This window comes from Ornithorhynchus anatinus, chromosome 2 (assembly GCF_004115215.2).
Source record: "Ornithorhynchus anatinus isolate Pmale09 chromosome 2, mOrnAna1.pri.v4, whole genome shotgun sequence".
Classification (NCBI taxonomy): domain Eukaryota; kingdom Metazoa; phylum Chordata; class Mammalia; order Monotremata; family Ornithorhynchidae; genus Ornithorhynchus; species Ornithorhynchus anatinus.
The window spans coordinates 49,695,514-49,716,625 of NC_041729.1; the positions used below are offsets into that span (position 1 = coordinate 49,695,514).

Sequence of the window (21,112 nt, forward strand, 5' to 3'; positions counted from 1 at the left end):
CCAGGGGAGCGGGGGTGCTGCACAGCGGGAGGGAGAAGGAGACAGGAGACCCGATTAATCCCCAAACCACAAATCAATCCCTGATTGATGAAGAATTGGCTGGGGGGGGGGGGGGGTCTAGGCTGAGCTTAGCCTCTTGGTTCCGAGGGTCTGGGTTCCAGTGGCGAGGATCCTGAGCCTGCCTGGTCGTCTCGTCCTTTAAACGGCTCGGCTTTCCGGGAAAACGCACAGAAGCACGTTCTCAGGCTGGGCTTGGGGAAGTCTGCCCCAGGGGGACAGTCCTGGAGGAGAATTCCTGAAGGAGAATTCCCTGAGACAGAGGTTGCCGTTGAGGCAGATTTGTCTTAGTCTCCCCTGAGTCCTACTTTGCTTCTGATCATGGCAGAAAATGGCTGAGGAATGGAGCAGAATGTTAGCTGGGAAGGAGAAGGAGGATGGTCTAGGGAGAAGCAGTTGGTAGAGCACGGGGCTGGGAGTCAGAAGGTCATGAGTTCGAATCCCAGCTCCTCCATGGGTCGGCTGTGGGACCTCGGGCAAATCACTTCACTTTTCTGTGGCTCGGTTACCTCGTTTGTGAAATGAGACAGTGAACCCCACGTGGGACAGGGAATGGGTCTAACTCGGTCTGTACCCACCCCAGTGCTTAGTATATTGCCTGGCACATAGAAAACACTGAAGTGCCATCATTATTTTTATAATCAGTGGACAGAGCACAGGCCTGGGAGTCAGAAGGTCCTGCATTCTAATCCCGGATCCATCACGTGTCTGCTGTATGAGCTCGGGCAAGTCGCTTCATTTCTCTGGGCCTCAGTTACCTCATCTATACAATGGGGATTAAGAGTATGAGGCCCATGGGGGATAGGGACTGTGTCCAACCTGATTAACTGATGTCTACCCCAGTGTTCAGTACAGTGCTTGACACCCAGAATTTAACAACTACGATAATTATTATTATTATTAGACCACCCAGCCCACTGGCCCTGGGCAGGAGGTGAGAAGGCAGAACTATGTATAGGCCTCCCCGCGACCACCACCTTAGACAGGAATGCCTACCCTCATATCTGCCAGACAATCACTCTCCCCCATCTCCTCCAAAAGGCCTTCCTTGACTAAGCCCTCCTTTCCTCTTCTCCCTCTCCCTTCTGCATCACCCTGACTTGCTCCCTTTATTCATCCCGCGCTCCGACCGAGCTCCAAAGCACTTATGTCCGTATATGTCATTTGTTTATATTAAATATCGAGAAGCAGCGTGGCTCAGTGGAAAAAGCCCGGGCTTGGGAGTCAGAGATCAGGGATTCTAATCCTGGCTCTGCCTATTGTCAGCTGGGTGACTTTGGACAAGTCACTTTTACTTCTCTGTGCCTCCGTTGCCTCATCTGTAAAATGGGGATTTTAAAATGACAGTGAGCTCCACCTGGGGCAACCTGATGATCTGGTATCTCCCCCAGCGCTTAGAACGGTGCTTGGCACATAGTAAGCGCTTAACAAATACCATTATTTTGGGAAGCAGCATGGCTTAGTGGAAAGAGCCCGGGCTCGGGAGTCAGAGGTCGTGGGTTCGAATCCCAGCTCCGCCACTTGTCAGCTGGGTGACTTTGGGCGAGTGGAGTCAGAGGTCATGGGTTCTAGTCCCCGCTCTGCCACCTGTCAGCTGTGTGACTTTGGGCAAGTCACTTAACTTCTCGATGCCTCAGTGAACCTCATCTGTAAAATGGGATGAAGACTGTGAGCCTCACATGGGACAGCCTGATTACCCTGTATCTACCCCAGCGCTCAGAACAGTGGTTGGCACATAGTAAGCACTTAACAAATACCAACATCGTTATTATTATTATTATTATTCTCTGTGCCTTAGTTACCTCATCTGTAAAATGGGGATGAAGACTGTGAGCCCCACGTGGGGCAACCTGATTACCTCGTGTCTAGAGGTTAGAACAGTGCTTGGCACATAAAGCTTAACAAATACCATTATTATTATTAATAATAATAATGTCTGCCCCTCTAGACAGTACACTCTTTGTGGGCAGGAGATGTATCTGCATATTGCTCTATTGTACTCTCCCAAGCACTCAGTACAGTGCTCTGCACACGTAAGCGCTCAGTAAATAGGACTGACTGACTAGCTTGCTGCTCTCTACTGCTTTCCATTCCCTACTGTGTGGGATGCCAGAGTAAATAAGACAGAATTCAATTAGAATCACAGGGGCGTGAATTAGCCCTGGCGCGGGGGGCGGGGGAGCCAGGCACAATTTAGAAATTTTCTGGAGGTTTTTCTCCGTGTCCGCTTCTTCCACAAGGGAGTTGTCTGATCGTCCCAGGCTTCGGTGCTGGCTTCAGTGGGGCCGGGGACAAGTCGGCTCACGTGGGACTGTGAGGAACTGCCGCCCCGGGAGGATTCTCCAGGCCGGGGAATTGTTCTGTTGAAAAGGAAGGTGGGTCTGAGGCAAGTTAGAACAGTTCCAAACGGACCTGCTTATTATCTTACCCCCGGCTGGAATGGCCCCTACAATAACCGCCCGCCACCGGACCCGGCCAAAAGCAGGCCGCTTGAAGATGACGATGATGGTACACGTTAATCTCTCGCATGCTCCGAGCGCCGTACCGAGCTCGTTACAAGTTAATCAGTCCCTGTCCCCCACGGAGCTGGCGCTCCATCTCCATTTTACAGATGAGAGAACCGAGGCCTGGTGAAGTGACTTGCCCCAGGTCACACAGCAGACATGTGACCGAGTCAGGATTAGAACCCAGGTCCTTCCGACTCCCAAGCCCGTGCTCTAGCCACTGCGCCGTGTTGCTTCTCACGCTTCTCTCCGGGCTTTGGTTCTCCGCAGTTTGTGTTCGGGTCGGGTGGTCTGTCTCTTGGATCGGCGGGAGGGGGTGATGCGGCCGAACGGGGAGGAGAAGAGAGGGAGGAAGGGGCCAGTGTAAATTCTACAGGGCCACGAAGAGTCAGCCGACGGTATTTATCGAACGCTTACTGCGCGCAGAGCGCCGTGCTACGCGCTCGGGAGAGTGCAATACATCTAAAAGGTTTGCCAGCCTAAAGATTTCTACGGCTTGCATCAGCGTTCGTTTCGCTCGCGGCTGGACGAGAATGCCAAAAGCGAGGGTCGGGAGGGACTGGGGAAGATTCCATAGCAGCAGCAGGTTTGCCTGTGGGGCCACAAACGGCAGGATTGCAGGTGGACGTTCGGAAATACCGAATCCCCAGCCGGGGGTCCGAGGCGTCGGCTCGGGGCCCGGGCAGAGTCCTGAGTCGAGGGTAGAGCGGGGCGCTCTGGCTACCCGTTTTCTGAGACTTCGTACCCGACCCCGCTCCCATTCAACCGCTCCTCCCCACCCCTTCTAAGAGGCCCCGGAGCAGCGTGAATGAAGCCGGCAGGCCTCATTCCAGCTGGCAAAGGGAGAGCCCACGCTGGGCATCTCGTCTGTCCCGGTCTGATGGGAGGAGAGGGGAACAGAAGCCCACGGTTGAGTCTGGGCTCTGCTATAGATTTGGGGGCGGTGGGTGATGCCTGATGGGTCTGCTGGGTGACCTCGAGCGAGTCCCTAAACTTCTCTGGGCCTCAGTTCCCTCTTTTGTGAAATGGGGATTAAGAGCGTGAGCCCCATGTGGGACGTAGTCTTTGATTAACTTGTATTGCCCCCAGTGCCAAAGACAGTGCTTGGCACGTGGTAAGGGCTCATCAAGCGCCCTCATTATTACGATTATAATTATTAAGTAGAGCGAGTCGCATGAGGAAGCGGTTGTCACTTGCTACCTGTACCGCATGGCCTCCCAGTTGGGGAGGCCTTGGGTAGGAGTCCTCGTCCCGTAGAACCGGCTCCGCGCCCCGACCCTCGGACGTCAGCGTTGTGCCCGCCGGCCCAGCCCCCGTGGCACAAATTCTTGAAAAACAGAACTGCTTGACCACCTTGTTTATTGTGTGGAGACGGACGTGAGCGAATCTCGCGTTACTTAACTACTCGGGCCTGTCACGACACCCGCGCGCACACACACGCACACACGCACACATAGGTCACCCGAGCCCTGGCCCGGCCGGCGAGTGAACGGACGAAGAGACCGAGGGACACGGGTGGCCCCGGCAGACGGGGGGCGGGGGGAGAAGCCACCGGACGGCGAGACGCAGGCGTGGGGTCGGGCTCCGCCGCTCCGGCCCGGGCCCCGGTGGGTGGAGGGGAGCACCGGGTGGGATCGTCGCTTGGGGTGGGGTGCAGCCCGGGGCACCGGCTCTGAGGGAGCCCCCCGCCATCCCACCGTGGGACGTCCCCAGCCGCCCGGGGGAACGCCCGGGCCGCCGCCACCTGGATCGGCCCCGGCCCGGCACGCGGAGGAGAGGGGCGTCTTCAGGATTGGCACCGGGGCCCGGGTCGGGGCCGCCGCGACGGCCGGGGGACGCTGGGGGATGTGTGGGGTGGGGCGGGGCAGGACGGGGCGGCCTCGTGGGAGCCGGGAGCCGATCCGACATTGGGTTATAGGTGGAGTTGCCCCGCCCTCACTCCCCGCGGCCTTCCCGTGCCCCCCGGGGCCCGTCCACCCTCTCCGCACACCCCCCGGCCTGCCTCTCTCCCACAAGGCCTACCTGTCCTGCACCCCCCTAGGCCTGCCCATCTCCCCCGAGGCCCGCCCGTGCCCTCCATCCCTCCTGGGCCCGCCCGGACCCCCGAGGCCCACCCGTTCCCCCGAAGCCCACCCGTTCCCCCGAGGCCTACCCGTTCTGCGTCCCCGCTGAGGCCTGCCCGTCTCCCCGAGGCCTACCCGTCCTGCTTCCCTTTAGGCCTGCCTGGCCCCCACGCGAAGCTTGGCTGTCCCGGGCCCGGCCTTGGCTCCGCATCGCTGGGGCTTTGGGATTGGGAAGTGGCAGGGGCCACGTGGAGAGGCCCGGGGGAGGGAGCCGGGGGCGTCCCGGGCACGGGCCGAGATCCCCGGACTAGGAACCGCAAGGGTGGGGCGGCCCGCTCCGACAGAGCGCGGAACTGTGTGGACACTCACCGTTGTACATGGGGAGTGGGGGTCGGGGGGAGGGAGGATGGCCCTCTCCCGCCTCGTTTGCACAACGGGATTTTCTTTTTCTCTTGTCCTCGAGACCTCCCTGTGCGGACAGAAGGGAGAGGGCCGGACGGACTCCTACGTTCAGCATGCGCGCGCGCCTGGGAGGGGACCATGCAACACGGACTCGGGGACGGACGGACGGACTCGGGGATCAGACTGAGGGACGGATGGAGGGATGGACTCCCTGTCGGTCTTCTGGACAGGCCGGCCGGACCCCGCGGCCCCGGCCCCCCCGGGGCACGGCTGCACCCCTCTGCCCGGTCCCGGTCCGGGCGGGCCCCGGCGAGCGGCGGCGGAGAGGCGGAGGGTCGCCGGCCGGCCGGCCGGAGAAGGGGGCTACATGATGCTGCACTGGGCGGCCCCGCAGCAATCCTTGATGAGGGCCAGCCCCGTCTTGGTGACGGTGGGCTTGGAGGGAGGGGGCTCCACCTTCTTTTCTGCCGGAGAACCTGGAGCGGGAGGGAAAATAATAATTGTGGTACTTGTTAAGCGCTTACCACGTGCCAGGCACTGTACTAAGTTCTGGGGACGGGGAATTCAAGCAAATTGGGTTGGATACAGTCCCTGTCCCGAAGGGGACTCGGTCTTAATCCTCATTTTACAGATGAGGGAACTGAGAGACAGAGAAGTGAAATTACTTGCCCAAGCTGTCACAGCAGACAAGTGGAGGAGCCGGGATTAGAATCCATGACCTTCTGACTCTCTGGCCCGTCCTCTATCCACCAAGTCAAATCGTGCGCTGTCATGAACCCGAGGCTCCCACACCCCGTCCCGACTGCCTTCGCCGAAAGCAGAGTGGCCTGGTGGATAGAGCAAGGGCCTGGGAGTCAGAGGTCCTGGGTTCTAAATCTGGTTCTTCCACTTGTCTGTTGTGTGACCTGGAGCGAGTCACTTCATTTCTCTGGGCCGCCCCAGTTACCTCAACTGTAAAATGGGGATAAATTGATTAACCTTTTCCTACTTCAACCCTGCCCACAAACTCCACTCCTCTAATGCCAACTTTCTCACTGTACCTCGATCTCGTCCGTCACGCTGCTGACCTCTCGCCCACGTTTTGCCTCCGGACTGGAACTCTACCTCTTCAAATCCGACAGACCGTTACTCTCCCCCTCTTCAAAGCGTTACTGAAGGCGCATCTCCTTCAAGAGGCCTTCCTTGACAAGGCCCTCCTTTCCTCTTCTCCCACTCTCTTCTGCATTGTCCTGCCTTACCCCCTTAATTCATCCCTTCCTCCCAGCCCCACAGCACTCACGTACGTATCTGTAATTCATTTATTTATATTAAGGTCTGTTTCCCCTTCTATACTGTAATCGTGCAGGGAGCGTGTCTGTTAAATTGTACTCTCCCATGCACTTAGTACAGTTCTCTGCACACAGTAAATGCTCAATAAATACAATTACCTCACTGACTGATTAACTTTGCATCTACCCGCTTTGAGTGTGAGGGTGAGCCCTGAGTCTGGTCTGGTTATAGTGTATCTATTTCAGTGCTTGGCACGTAGTAAGCGCTTAACAGATGTCACAATTAGTATATTTCCCCCCGAGGGCTGAAAGTTCAGGCAGCGAGGCACAGAGACGTTCTCCACGGGGTACGGGGTGTTGGGTCAGCTCCCCGTTGTCCGCCGCCGCCTCCTCCCATCCCCCTGCACCCACACGCTCTGCCTCGGAAACCCGAGGCCGCCTCCCCACCCATCACGTGGCGACACGGGCGGCTATTTCGCCGTAGGGTTCCGATTTCCTGCGGACAGTTTTCACGTGTTCGTCGAGGGTGTCGTGACCCAGGAGGTTAGACTCCAGTGCCCTCCTGGGCCCCGCCGAGAGGATGCTCGTCTAAGGGGAAAATGTCTGAAGCACTTACTGACTGAGGCTCTGGTTACTTTGTCGAGAGGTTTTAACTTGATTCTCAGAAATTCGGCCATTTCCTTGTCTTCCTCTTGTTCCCTGTCAGGGCATACGAGAAAACAAGGAGGGATGGAGGCAACGGAGGCATAAAAGTGCCAGAGAAATAGTGATAAAAGCAAGAAGAGGCTAACAACCTCCAGGGGAGGGATGGTGAGCTACGAGTTGAGGAACCTTGAGCTTAATCGGTATTAATTATAAATCCGTGATTCATTTATATTAACGTCTGTCTCCCCCTCTAGACTGTAAACTCGTTGTGGGGAGGGAATGCGTCTGTTATATCGTTCTAGCGTACTCTCCCAAGTGCTTAGTAGAGTGCCCTGCGCACGGTGAGCGCTCAGTAAAAACGATCGACTGACTCGGTCGCGGTTCCGGTGCAGGGGATTGACTCGCTGGAGCAACCCCCACCTCTGTCCGGGTCGGAAGCCGAGGGCGGGTCCGAGGCGTAGGTGACCCCCAGGGGGTGGGTCTGAGGAGCCAGGAGTGGGGCAGGTCCGGGGGAGGGGGTTCCCCTGGCTGGCTCTCCCCTTGGGAGAGTAGGGTACTCTCCCGAGCGCTTAGTACAGTGCTCTGCTCACAGTGAGCGCTCAACAGATACGATTGACTGCCTGGCAAGGTGTGCCACGTCTCTGAACCGAGGTTCCTCATCAGGAAACCCTACCACCTCTTCCCCCCCAGGGTCTGCCCGGCGACCAAGGCAGGATCCCCTTCCTTCCCACGGAAACCGAGGCCAAGCTGGCCATCCTGGTGGACCGCTAGCCCCCACCGTGCCCGGCAGCGGAGTTGTTTTTCTTCCAGGGGCGTAGGTGAAGGGTCAGGTTCGTCTCACTGGAAAAGGGTGGCGGAAAGAATCCCTTAGAATGGGGGCAGGGTCGGGGGCAGATGCCACGAGACCCCTTTCCAACCCTGGCAGTGATTTGTGCTGGGAGGAAGAGGAGGGAGGATGAACTCCTCTCGGCATCCCAGGTGGACTCATAATGGCCCGCCCCATAGCAAGAGGAAGGAATTAGAAGCCCCCAAAGGCCCTCCAGACTGTAAACTTCGAGGGCAGAGATTGCTTCCGCTTAATCTGTGGTGCTTTCCCAAGCGATTACTACAGTGTTCTGCACCCAGGAAGCGCCCAACAATAATCATAATAGTAATGAAATTTGTTAAGCGCTTACAGTGTGTCAAGCACTGTTCTAAGCGCTGGGATAGATACAAGTTAATCAGTTTGGACACAGTGCCTGTCCCTTATGGGGCGCACGATCTTAATCCCCATTTTTTACAGATGAGGTAACTCAGTCACAGAGAAGTTAAGCGACTCGCCCAAGGTCACCCAGCAGACAGGTGGCGGAGCCAGGATTGGAACCCAGGTCCTTCCGACTTCCAGGTCCGGACTCTATCCGCTAATCTATGCTGCTTCTCCTGATTGGCCACACCTAGGTTCCTAGACAACGTTACTGATCGATCAATCGTAATGACCGAGTCCTTACTGCGTGCAGAGCACTGCACTAAGCAAATGGGAGAGTACGATATAACCGAGTCAGTCGACACGTTCCCTGCTCACAGTGAGCTTACGGTACAGAAGGGGAGAAAGACAATATGAATAAATGATGCGTACGTGTGGAAGTGTTGGGGGACCGAGGGAGGGGGGGAATCTAAGTGCGAGGGGGACGCAGAAGACGGGGGAGAGGAGGAAATGAGGGCTTAGGGAAGGGCTCGTGGAAAAGACATGCCTTCGGTGAGGCTTCGGTCAACTCCAGGGCCGTGTAGAGGGTGGTTCTGTGTGCAAGGGATACGGCAGTGGCCGTGTTTGCGATCCCAGAGGGAGGAGCATGGGATCAGACTGAAGTGATGGCGGTGACATCGGCCCCCGGGCAGACCACCCCCTCCTCCTTCCCCGCGTCAGTCCGGCCCCCTGCTCCCGGCTCCCCGGTGAGCGGCCCCGGTGGTCCGGAGCCAGCTAGGCCACAGCCGCTCTCTCCTCTCTCTCTCTCTCACCGCAGTCGTTCCACTTCGGCGTCGTCCACCAGGAAATCTCTCTTCTGCACCAGTCTGTGGATCTTCAGGATTAACTCGTCCTCTCTCTGCTTTTGCATCTTTGTTTTGTCGTTTTCTGGAAGAGGGAGAAAAGCGGGAATGGGAAAGAAGTGTCCAGTGAGCTGTGAAGGCCGCAGGGTCCGCTCCCCTGGCCGAAGGAGCACGGAGCCGCTCAGCGCTGCAGGCCAGCGGGGGGAGAAGGGCAGAGGAGAGAAGCAGTGTGGTCCGATGGATAGCGCACAGGCCTGGGAATTAGAAGGACCTGGGTTCTATTCCTGGCTCGGCCACTTGTCAAATCTGTGACTTTTGGCCAACGGGGAGCCTTGTGGATAGTGCACGGGTCTGGGAGTCAGAAGGGCCTGGGTTCTAATTCCGGCTCTGCCTCTTGTCTGGTGTGTGACCTCGGCCAGCAGGGTGGCCTAATGGATAGAGCACGGGCCTGGGAATTAGAAGGACCTGGGTTCTAATCCCAGCTCCACCACTCGTCTGCTGTCTGACCTTGGCCAGCAATATGGCCTAGTGGATAAAGCATGGGCCTGGGAATTAGAAGGATCTGGGTTATAATGCCGACTCTGCCATTTGTCTCCTGTGTACAAGTCACTTCACTTTTCCGGGCCTCAGTTCCCTCCTCTGTAAAGTGAGGATTAAGATTGTTAACCTTCATGTGGACGTGAACCGTGTCCAGCGTGATTAGATCGTATCTACCCTAGAGCTTAGGACAGTGCCTGGCACATAGTAAGCACTTAACGAATACCATTTGAAAAAAAAAGGGTGGGCAGAGCAATAGGGGGTGCTGGGGATTGGGAGGGGGCCCATGCCGGGAGAACAGGATCCTACCAGAGGGTAATGGATGGGAGTTCAAAGGTCCAGTATAAAAATCCATCCAGTGTCGCGGCCAATGAGCCTCATGTAATAATAATTCCCTGACTGAGCTCCCCCTTTCCGTCTGCTCCTCCTCCCCTTCTCCCCCTCTCCCGCCCTCTGCTCTTCCCCCTTCCCCTCCCCTTAGCACTGTGCATATTTGTATATATTATTTATTGCCTTATTTATTTTGTTAATGGGGTGTATATCTCCATGATTCTATTTATCTTGATGATGTTTTATTTTGTTCTGTTTTGCTCTACTGTCTGTCTCCCCCGTTTAGACTGCAAGCCCATTGTTGGGCAGGGATTGTCTCTATCTGTTGCCAAATTGTCCATTCCAAGCGCTTAGTACAGTGCTCTACACATAGTGACAGCTCAATAAATACTATTGAATGAATGAATAATAATTCTAGTGGCATTTGTTAAGCGCTTACTGTGTGCCAGTCACTGTACTAAGCATTAAGGTAATAATAATGTTGGCATTTGTTAAGTGCTTACTATGTGCGGAGCACTCTTCTAAGCGCTGGGGGAGATACAGGGTCATCAGGTTGTCCCACGTGAGGCTGACAGTTAATCCCCATTTTACAGATGAGGTCACTGAGGCACAGAGAAGTGAAGTAACTTGCCCACAGTCACACAGTTGACAAGTGGCAGAGTCGGAGTTCGAACCCATGACCTCTGACTCCCAAGCCCGGGCTCTTTCCACTGAGCCACGCTGCTTTTCTATAGATATAGACAGGTAGATATAAGCAAATTGTGTCAGACACAGTCCCTTTCCCACATGGGGCTCACAGTCTCCATGTCCATTTTAAAGATGAGGGAACTGAAGCCCAGAGAAGTGACTTGCCCAAGGTCACACTGCAGACAAGTGGCAGAGCGGGGATTAGAACCCAGGTCCTTCCGAGTCCCAGACCCGTGGTCTCTCCACTCGGCCACACTGCTTCGTGTCTGCCGTTAGCCTGCGGCTGTCCCAGTCTTAAGTAGTTTTTTGCGATGAAATGGAAACTCCATGGAAAGGGGAACATTTCTGCTTCCGACCGTGGGCGCTAGAGAGGATGCAGAAACTCCCGCCATCTGAGGCACTAACCCCCAGCGATGGCCTCAGGAGAGCCACTTTTCAATCCTCCACTTGAGCGTCCAAACTGTCCACACCTTCCCCACTTCTCTACTTTCTAGAGCTGGAGGTGTCGCTCCCGATGGTTGATCTTGATTCTATTTCTTGTGATTAAGTTGCCTTGTTTTTCTCCATCTATTTCCCCCGATTAGACTGTGAGCCCGTCACTGGGCGGGGATTATCGCTATCTGTTGCCCAGTTGTTCATTCCAAGCGCTTAGTCCGGTGCTCTGCACAGAGTGAGCGCTCAATAAATACTATTGAATGAATGAATGGATCTCCAGGGTCTCGACAATGTGGGAAAGAAACACCAGCGGGGCAGAGGGTAAAGGCAGAGAAGGATAAAGAGCGAGAACCACAGAAAAACCTGAGAACCAGTAAAGCCGAGGGGAAAGGCATATGTAGTCTTACTAGAGTTACTCAAAGTAAATATTTACTGAGCTCAAAAAATGCGTGTGGGCCAGGGCAGAGTGCAAAACAAATCCAGTGCCCTGCTGGTTACGGAGGAGGACGGTTACAGAAATACCTGAGCGAAACAGAAAGGGAAGCGGCGTGGCCTAGTGGATAGAGCACGGGCCTGGGATCTAATTCCAACTCCACCACTTGTCCGCTGTCTGACCTTGGGCAAGCCACTTTTCTTCTCTGTGCCTCAGTTACCTCATTGATAAGACGGGGATTAAGGCTGTGAGCCTCTACAGGACATGGACTGCGTCCAACCTGATCATCTCTGGTCTACCCCAGCACTTGGAACAGTGCCTGGCACTTAGCAAGTGCTTAACAAATAGACAAAAAGAAAACGGGAAGCACTGTCACCTCCCTCAATCCCAGGACAGTGTTCGATAGCAAGGGACATTCGGGCCAAAATGCAGCTTGGCCACCAGAGACCAGACCGACCGAGGAAAATATTAATGTGGCCTCGGGCAAGGCACTTCACTTCTCTGAGCCTCAGTTACCTCATCTGTAAAATGAGGATTGAGAATGTGAGACTGTGTCCGCCCCAATTTGCTCGTATCCATGTCAGTGCTTAGTACGGTGTACGGCTCATAGAAAAGGCTTAACAGATACCACAGCTAATATTATTATTATTACTGTTAATGGTGGCTAAATGGCTCTGCTGGCCGGGGGTCGGGAGACCTACCTGGAGGGGGTAGACCTACCTGGATCCCTTGGAGCTCCTGGGCACTCACCTGGGATGGCTACTAAATTCTGCAGCTCCTGCTTCAGGTCCATGATATCCTTGCACAGCTGGATGTCATCCATCCTGCACAAACAGAAAGCAGCCCCTGCTCTGCCAACTCTCTCAGCAACTTCAACCGGCCCGTTGGATCTCCGGGGTGGGGAGGGGTAGTGGGGGGCCCTCCTGCCTTCAAGAGTCGAGGACCACCCAAGGGCCCCCCCTCCAGCCTCTCAGCCCCGGGGACGCCTTAGCCGGGAGGTCTCGGCCAGGGTCTGACACCCCCGAAAGTCTTCCAAGCCACTGAAAAGAGATTTTGCCATCTTTTAGGGGAAGGGATGCTGCCTTGCAGACAGAGGGATTCATCTACTAGGGATCCCTCAGCACATTGCTGCATTCTGTGCAGGATCCCTCTGAAAGCAGGTCTCTCACCATCAACTGGTAACCGGGAGCCAGAGCAGGCCTCACCAGCGGCATTGGAAGTAGGGACGTTTTTCCTCCTCTCCATCAACGGGAATGGGAGACGGACAAAGAGGCAGGAGGAAAGGGGGTGGGGGTGGGCAGAAGGGAGTTGGAAAAAAAGGAAAAAGAGGGCTTAGACAGGGAAGGCCTCTTGGAGGAGATGTGCCTTCAATAAGGCTTTGAAGGGGGAGAGAGGAATTATCCGTTAGATTTGAAAAGGGAGCGCGTTCCAGGCGAGAGGTAGGACGTGGGCAAGGGGTTGGCGGCGATGTATGAGATGAGATGGAGGCACAGTGAGGAGGTTAGTAATAGAGGAGCAAAGTGTGCGGGCTGGGTCGTAATAGGAGAGTGGCAAGGTGAGGTAGGAGGGGACAAGGTGATTGAGTGTTTTAAAGCCAATGGTGAGGAGTTTTTGTTTGATGCATTGGTGACGGGCCACCAGGGGAGGTTCTCGAGGAGTGGGGAAACATGGGCTGAATGTTTTTGGAGAAAAAGTGAAGAATAGATTGGAACGGGGAGAGACGGGAGGCTGAAGGTCAGCAAGGAGGCTGATACAGTAATCGAGGTGGCACGGGATAAGCGATTGGATTAACATGGTAGAAGTTTGAATGGAGAAGAAAGGGTGGATTTTAGTGATGTTCTGAAGGTGGAGCCAACAGGATTTAGTGATAGATTGAATATGGGGATTATATGAGAGAGAGAGAGAGGAGTTAAGAATAACCCCAAGGTTACGGGCTTTTGAGAGAGGAAAGATGGTGGTGCCATCTACAGTAATGGGAAAGTCACGGGGAGGACAGGGTTGGGGTGGCAAGATAAGGAGTTCTATTTTAGATATGTTAAGCTTGAGGTAACGGAAGGACATCCAGCTAGAGATGCCTTGAAGGCAGGAGGAAAAGTGAGATTACAGAGAGGGAGAGAAATCGGGGCTGGGTAGGTAGATTTGGTATCATCTGCCTAGAAGTGGTAGTTGAAGCCACGGGAGTGAATGAGTTCTCCAAGGGAGCGGGTGTAGATGGAGAATAGAAGGGGACCCAGAATTGAACCTTGAGGGACACCCACAGTTGGGTGGAAGGCAGAGGAGAAGCCTGCGAAAGAGACTGAGAATGAATGGCCAGAGAGATAAGAGGAGAACCAGGAGAGGATGGTGTCAGTGAAGCCCAGGTTGGCTGTTTCCAGGAGATGCTGATGGTATTTAAGTGCTTACTATGTGTCTAGCACTGTTCTAGGCGCTGGGGTAGATACAAGGTAATCAGGTTGTCCCACATGGGGCTCACAGTCTTAATCCTCATTTTACAGAGGAGGTAATTGAGACATAGAGAAGTTAAGCGACTTGTCCAAAGTCACACAGCTGACAAGTGGCGGAGCCAGGATTAGATCCCACGACCTCTGACTCCCAAGCCCGGGCTCTTTCCACTGGGCCACACTGCTTCTGTGAGCCCCCATCTCCCACATTTTACAGTTGAGGTCGCTGAGGCGTAGAGAAGAGAAGTGACTTGCTCAAGCTCCACATCAGACAAACAGTTGGAGCTGGGATTAGAACCCAGGTCCTTTGGACTCCCAGGCTCGTGCTCTATGCACTAGGCCATGCTGCTTTTCATGCCTGTCCCGTGGAAATACCTTTACTTTCTTCCACCAGCCAGACGGGACCCGGAAGTGGCTTTTGTCCCGGTGAATCGTCCCAGGCGTGTGCAGGGAAGAGTTCTTGGGATGTGGGGGGGGAACGCTCTGTTGTACCGTGCTCTCCCAAGTGCTTAATTCAGTGCTCTGCTCACAGTAATCGCTCAATAAACACCTGTCAGACTGGGAAGGCAGGCCCCGGCTTTGAGCAAGAAAACATATGAGGAGGGACAAATACAACAAGTGGAGCTTAGCGTGCCTGACTCCATTTTGGGGAGGCCCACCTTCTCGTGGTTTCTGGGAATTGTTACATTCTCTTAGTTGTTTAAATATGGGGAAATGTTTTGTGCGACAGAACCTGTAGCTCGGGGAGAGAAAGCCACGCTTTGTAGACGTGGCTCCAGGTTGCATTTGATGGCACATGTAAAGGGTGGGTGGGGGATTAAACATCTTATCAATCCCCTGCTCTGCCTGTGGTCTGCTCAAAATAAAAGGAGGAAAGGATTTTCCACCAGTGAGATACTTATGCCAAAGCTCTTCCAGACCGTATCTGACGAGGTCGCCCAGACGGGGTCTGCCAGATGACGCCTCAGATCTCCGGCGCTGCCAGCAAGCGTCTGACACGTAACATTGCTGCTTTGGTTTTAGCTGAATTGTGAATAGTCACTCCCACAGCAGAACCCTCCAACGTTGCTAGAGAAGGGTGATTGTCTTGGGGTGGGTTTGCTTGCGACGACTGCTCACCGTTGGCTTAAAGGTACTGCTTGCCAGTGCGATATTGTTGTAATTCTGCGGGAATCTGTCTCGGTGTCGATTGGATTTCCGAGTGGCTACTACTCAGGGGTTTATTCATAATAGCTTGCTTTGGGTGTATTTTTGATCAGTTCTGTCCACGTGAAAGCAAAGAAATCACTTGCCTGAGCATCATTCCCTAGTCACCACCTGAGTCTCTCTGTTCAACCAGCATATCCTGAACCCAGGTTCAAACCCAATTTTGGGGGGTTTGACAACGATGTGGGGTTAAATGGGGTCCATCAGCCCAGTGGAGCTTCTCTTGAAGGGAGTTGAGACAGAGGGGAAGACATTTTGCCACCAGAGAGCTCTCTCTGCCAGTCCTTGGAATCTTCTTTGAGGGAGAAGCTGGCAGACTCCTTTAGTTCCCCTCTCCGCCTCCCGACATCTCGTCTCCCCACCCCCGCCGAGCCCAGCGCAGTCAGTTCCCCCTCCACCGACCAAGGTCCTGAACAGTGAACCGGGCCCCGGTGAGGGAGAACCAAAATTTGCCACTGTGCTTCAGCAAAGAATAAATCAGTGAATGATGGCTCTCGGCTCGCTCGGTGACTCACCAGCAGCTCTCGGGCCGTAAACCATGAAGGATGAGTCTTCTTCATGTCTGGGGCTGGATTAGCTTGGTCCCCTCGACCCCCATCCCAGCCCCCGTCATCAGATGAATACTAATCGATTTGAGAAGCGCCGGTTTAAGAGACACCAAGCCGCCCGCCGGCTGATTGGGCCGCCGCCGATGGACGGTCTTCATTCCCTGCTGGATAACCCACTGTCAGGGCACCAGCTTCCGGAAGACGCCCCTCATTTCTGACAGTGCTGTGCCTACAGCTGTGCATACATCACTGGTATTTATTGAGCCCCTGTTATGTGCAGAGCTCTGTAGTAAACACTTCGGAGAGTCCAATCCAATGGTTTTGGTAGAGATGTTCCCTGCCCACGGTGAGCTTACAGTCTAGAGAAAAGGGACACATTCTCTGCCCACAGGGAGCTTCCACACTAGCAGGGGAGGTGGGCCTAGAAATATAGCATCGATGTGATTTGGGCTCAAATGGAAGCATTCGTTTGAGCTTAATAATAATAATAATATCAACTGTGGTATTTGTTAATAATAAAGCACTATTCTAGGCACTGGGGTAGATACAAGAAAAGCAGGTTGGACACAGTCCCTGTCCCACCTGGGGCTCACAGGCTTCGCCTTGAGCCTGTGTTTCCCATGGGCAGGTCTGCCCCCGAATGCCCCCTTCGAGGTCCCATGCTTCAATCAATCGCATTTATTGAGCGCTGACTGCGTGCAGAGCACTGTACTAAGCTCTCGGGAGAATACAATATAACAATATTCAGACGCATTCCCTGTCCACAACGAGCTTCCAGTCTAGAGGCACTGTAGACTCTCCTTATCAGTACCGCCACATGGCCCTGGGGGCTTGAGGGGACCAAGGGGCTCCCACTCTGCGGATGCCTCTATCTGCCCCCCCACCCCCGATTCCCCACACCCCCCAATCTACAATCTAGGTCACAGCCGGAGCAGAAGCCAATGAAACAGCAGGTGAAGGAAAACAGGGCACTTTTACATTTTTCTGTCAATGCAGTTACCGGTCCGAGCCTTCTTTGGGCTCCAGAATGTGTTAGTTTTTCCTTTCCTGTTACCCATTGCTTGCTACTGCGTCGATGACTCAGTGAGCTTGGAACCCCTCTTTTAGAAACCCTTTCTCTGTCTCTGTCTCTCTCCCTCTCTCGCCAGACTGTCTTCCACCCTCCATCCCCAAACCAGTGAACCACTTGGAAAAAGAAAGACCGGTCAGCAGGGTTTGGAGGGATGGGGAACACTAAGGGGAAGGGTTAGAGAAGCAGCATGGCCTAGCGGAAGACGTATGACCCTGGAAGTCAGGGGACCGGAGTTCTAATCCTGGCTCTTCCACAAGCAGCATGGCCTAGTGGAAGACGCATGAGCCTGAAAGTCCGAGGACCAGAGTTCTAATCCTGGCTCTTCCACTTGCTTCCTGTGTGATCTTTGGCAAGTCACTTCACTTTTCTGTATCTCAGTTCCCTCAGCTGTAAAATGGGGTTCAGTATCTGTTCTCCCTCCTACCTAGACTGTGAACCCCAAGTGGGACAGGTACTCTGGCCAACCTGATTAACGTGTATCTACCGAATGCTTAGAACAGTGCTTAACACACAGGAAATGAACAAATACCATAAAAAAGGGTTGTAGTAACCCCTCTGGAGCACTTCCATGATAGCAGTAGTAGTAGTAATAATAATAATAGTAATAATAATAATGGTATTTGTTAAGCACTCACTATGTGCCAAGCACTGTTCTAAGAGCTGGGATGGATACAAGGTAATCAGGTTGTTCCATGTGGGGCTCACAGACTTAATCCCCATTTTACAGATGAGGGAATGGAGGCACAGAGAAATTAAGTGACTCGCCCAAAGTCACACAGCTGACAGGTGGCGGAGCCGGGATTAGAACCCACGACTTCTGGCTCCCAAGCCCGGACTGTTTCCACTAAGACACGCTGCTTCTCATCCTTCCCCTCGATGCGATGCCCTGTCCTAAGCACTTGGGAAGTGCAGGATAAATAGGGATATTTTCTTTGCCCACACAGATCTTACACTCTATCGGGAAAGTCAGCTATAAGAACATTTACAAATACAGTGGTCCAAATAAATAGTAGAGTACACATATATACATGAGCATTAAGCAGGCTGGAAACGATTCTGAAGTGCTAGAGTGGGTGGATGGGATGATATGGCTCGGCGTGCTGGGAAATCCAGCGGGGAGATCTTAGTGGGGGAGTTGAGATTTTAGGAGGGCTTTGAATGCGGGGAGAGCTATGGTCTGCCTGTGGGGTGGGAGGGGCTTCCAAGCTGGGGGCACGACGTGAGCGAGGGAACAGTGAAGGGAGAATCGAGAGGAAGCTGAGAATGAGCTGTTGCAGAGAGTCTACACCCAGGGCCCTAACTCACTGGGGTATTTCCAGAAAGGTTTGAGCCTAATCTGGTCTGCCCCCCAGGTGCAGCTTAAAAATGGGCCAGTGTGGCTATAGTGTGGCCAGAGAGGTCAGTGTGAGGCCAGAATAAAGCCAGGGTAGCTGCTCAGCTGGTGGTAGGTTTCTGCATCCTGGGAATGGACGTGGGAGGTGGCCCCTTGGTAGGCCCCGAATTCTTCTGGTCAAATTTTACCAAGTCCCTGCCTCCCTCAACCTCCAGTGACCCCCTCCCCATAGCTCCATCAGCCTCACTGCCTAAGCAGGCAAACTAACTAAAGTCGGAAATCAGAGCCAGTCAGTCGCCGCTGCCTATTCCCCCCTCCACTGTCAAAGTCGAAACCCTGAGGCAGAGGTCCTGAACTCCTGCTGCCGCCCTTGGAGAGGCCCAGCTGGGCTCAGTCTCCAGCCTGAGACGGAAAAGAGCATTCCCCCACCTCTCAGTTTGCCATCCTTCCATTCACCCCCCCCGCCACGCATCCCCAGGATTGAACTGGCTCCCAAATCCTTCCTGAGAAGTCTCGACCCAAACTCTTGAGAGCTAGAGGCGATGAGGGGGGCGGAGGGTATTTCGATATCCATCCATCAGGCTGCTCTCCCCTTTGGCTCTGGGAGACTTCCTGCTTTCTCTGAGCAGCCTCAGACCTGCGGGAGCCGGATAAGATGGGAGGCCGCAGAAAAACCCTTTCCCCGAACTGCTTTGATCCAGACGCAGCCCATAGCAGCCCACGTGGGCACCGGACCCCCCTGGATAGTCCTGGAGCCCCGGGGGGCGAGTGGCAGTCCAGCCCTAAACGTGCCATACCCGTCGCTCACTCCTCTTTCTAGCCTCTGGGTCAAACTAGGGCAACTGGCCGCCCGCCAATCCCATTTGGTGCCGGATCCCTAAGCCATAAGTGGAGGCAAAGAGTTTTTGAGGAAGACTGAATGCAAATTAGATAAACTTCATATTTTTCCCGTCCTGACGATCGCTCTCCTGGCTCCAGGAAGGAAGCGCAAACTGCAGACGTCTTCCTTTGAACAATAGCAGGGCAGGCCCTTGGCTTAGTCAACGACGGGGAGGCAATTAATATCTCGGGAGGCTGCTTAAGTCCAGTCTGGGAAGACGCTTCCCCATAGAGACCCGGTCACTGAGCGGGAAGTCTAAGCTATTCCTCTGGATGTTGCCTTGTCCTTACTTGATGCTTCCCATCAAATAGCAGGGCCACTGGTCATTCCTTCTCTCTCACCTAATCTGATCTGGCCTAATTACCCTTGCACTTTGGATTTGCACCCTTTATTCACCCCACCCTCCCCCCACCAGCACTTGGGTGCATATCCAAATTTATTCATATTAATATGGATCTTCCCCCTCTAGACTCTAAGCTCATTGTGGCAGGAATCATGTCTACCAGATCTGTTATCTGAACTCTCCTAAGGATTTAGTGCAGCGCTTAGTGATTGATGGATCTGAGTGGAGTGACTAGTTCAGTGCATAACGAGAAAGAGAACCGTCACCCGGAACGCTGGAGCCCCATACGACACCATCCCTGTGCGTCTGCCTCTTGGAGGTCCAAGAAGGGCGTCCGGAACCAGGGAACTGGACACTTCTGGGCTCTGAGAAAGCTCCCTCGGTACTTTACGGTCTGGCCTTGTTAGAGCCACTTCCTAACTGAGCCTCAGTTTCCTCTCCAGACTAAGGCCAGTGGCTCTTTTTGGTAAAAAAAAAAAAACCAAAAAAACTTCTCAGGCCAACAAGTGCAGGAGCAGATAATCATAACGGAAACAGTCATTTCTGCTCTTCTGTGGCAGTTGCGGCCTTGGATGAGCCTTGGGGTGTGGGAAAATCACATTAGAATAGCCACCGATTCAGGAGGAATTAACGGATTTGGGAGTAGATGGTTCGAAGAGACTACTGTGACGGCCATTCTTAGTATGCTATTGTTAATATCCCCTTCCACTAGAAGGATCAATAAACGGACACATTCCCTGCCCACAGAGAGCTTACAGTCTAGAGGACGAGATGGTGATGATGATAAAGATGTTGAATAGAGGAAGCGGACAGGACCCCAGCTCTTCAGGAGCTTCTCTAGCTGAAATTTATTTGAATATCTCCCTCCCTGACTAGAGTGCAAATGCACGTGTGGGCTGAAAAGGCCAACGTGGGCTTCACAGTCCTGGCTACAGTGTGTACCTAAAAAGACTGCCCTTTGTTACGTGTTATCGTATTTGATGCTTGCAACGCCTGGTGGTGTTTTTTCCTTTGCCTTCTGGTCTCTTGTTCCTTGTGAAGGTTTTTTTTTTTTTTAAATAGTATCTGTTAAGTGCCAGGCTCTGTACTAAGTGCTGGGGTAGACACAGTCCATGTCCCACCGGGGGCTCACGGTCTTAATCCCCATTCTATCCACAGCAAAGTTAAGTAACTTGTCCAAGGTCACACAGCAGACAAGTGGCGGAGCAGTGCGGTCCGTCGTTGCGGACTGTCGGGGCTGCCCATGAGAGAAATAATAATAACGTTCGTATCTGTTGAGCGCTTACGATGTGCAGAACACTGTTCTAAGCGCTGGGGGAGATACAGGGTAATCAGGCTGTCCCACATGAGGCTCACAGTCTTAATCCCCATTTTACAGATTAGGTAACTGAGAAGTTAAGTGACTTGGCCACAGTCACACAGTTGACAAGAGGCAGAGCTGGAATTCGAATCCATGACCTCTGACTCTCAAGCCCGGGCTCTTGCCACTGAGTCACGCTGAGAAATCAGAGGGAGAGCAGGCTCAGGGTCGGGAAGAGCTTAGAAACCGCTGTGGATGACTACTCACAAAGCACAGCGGAGAACTGAGTCTGGTGGGCCAGACGTTATGAAAGCATCCAGTTGGGTCAAAGCATGAGAATTCTCCGATCCCCTTAATCTGCGGCATTTCTGATTAAACGCTCCAGCGGGGCAGCCAGCCGAGAGGAAGTCTGACCTCTTCCCCTCAAGATGGTTAAAAAACACGAAGCAAAGGAAAGCCGAGAAATCGGGGAGCAGCAGCCGAGAGAAGAAGGCTGACTCCGGTGGACGGTTTAATGAAGTCCTGGGCCGCCTGCTCCTCGTTTCATTACCTTCGGAGAGAACCGCATCTCCTTTGCGGTCTCGGCCAGATGAACCGTAATCG

General features: G+C 53.9%; 1 protein-coding gene across 2 annotated transcripts in view; it reads right to left on the reverse strand.

Annotated features, from left to right (window-relative positions):
* Positions 1-3,903: 3,903 nt before the first annotated feature.
* The window catches only part of BMERB1 (bMERB domain containing 1), a 62,911-nt gene continuing 45,702 nt past the window's right edge, over positions 3,904-21,112 (reverse strand). Inside the window, exons 3-7 of one of the 2 annotated variants that reach the window (XM_029057842.2) lie at positions 12,137-12,210; positions 8,935-9,049; positions 6,911-6,993; positions 5,381-5,502; positions 3,904-5,261 (exon numbers count right to left, since the gene is read on the reverse strand). In XM_029057842.2, coding sequence (XP_028913675.1) covers positions 5,390-5,502; positions 6,911-6,993; positions 8,935-9,049; positions 12,137-12,210 — 385 coding nt within the window. In that variant the 3' untranslated portion in view covers positions 3,904-5,261; positions 5,381-5,389. Of the gene's footprint in view, positions 5,503-6,910; positions 6,994-8,934; positions 9,050-12,136; positions 12,211-21,112 lie in introns of both variants that reach the window. The other variant, XM_001508468.5, reaches the window with a different exon arrangement.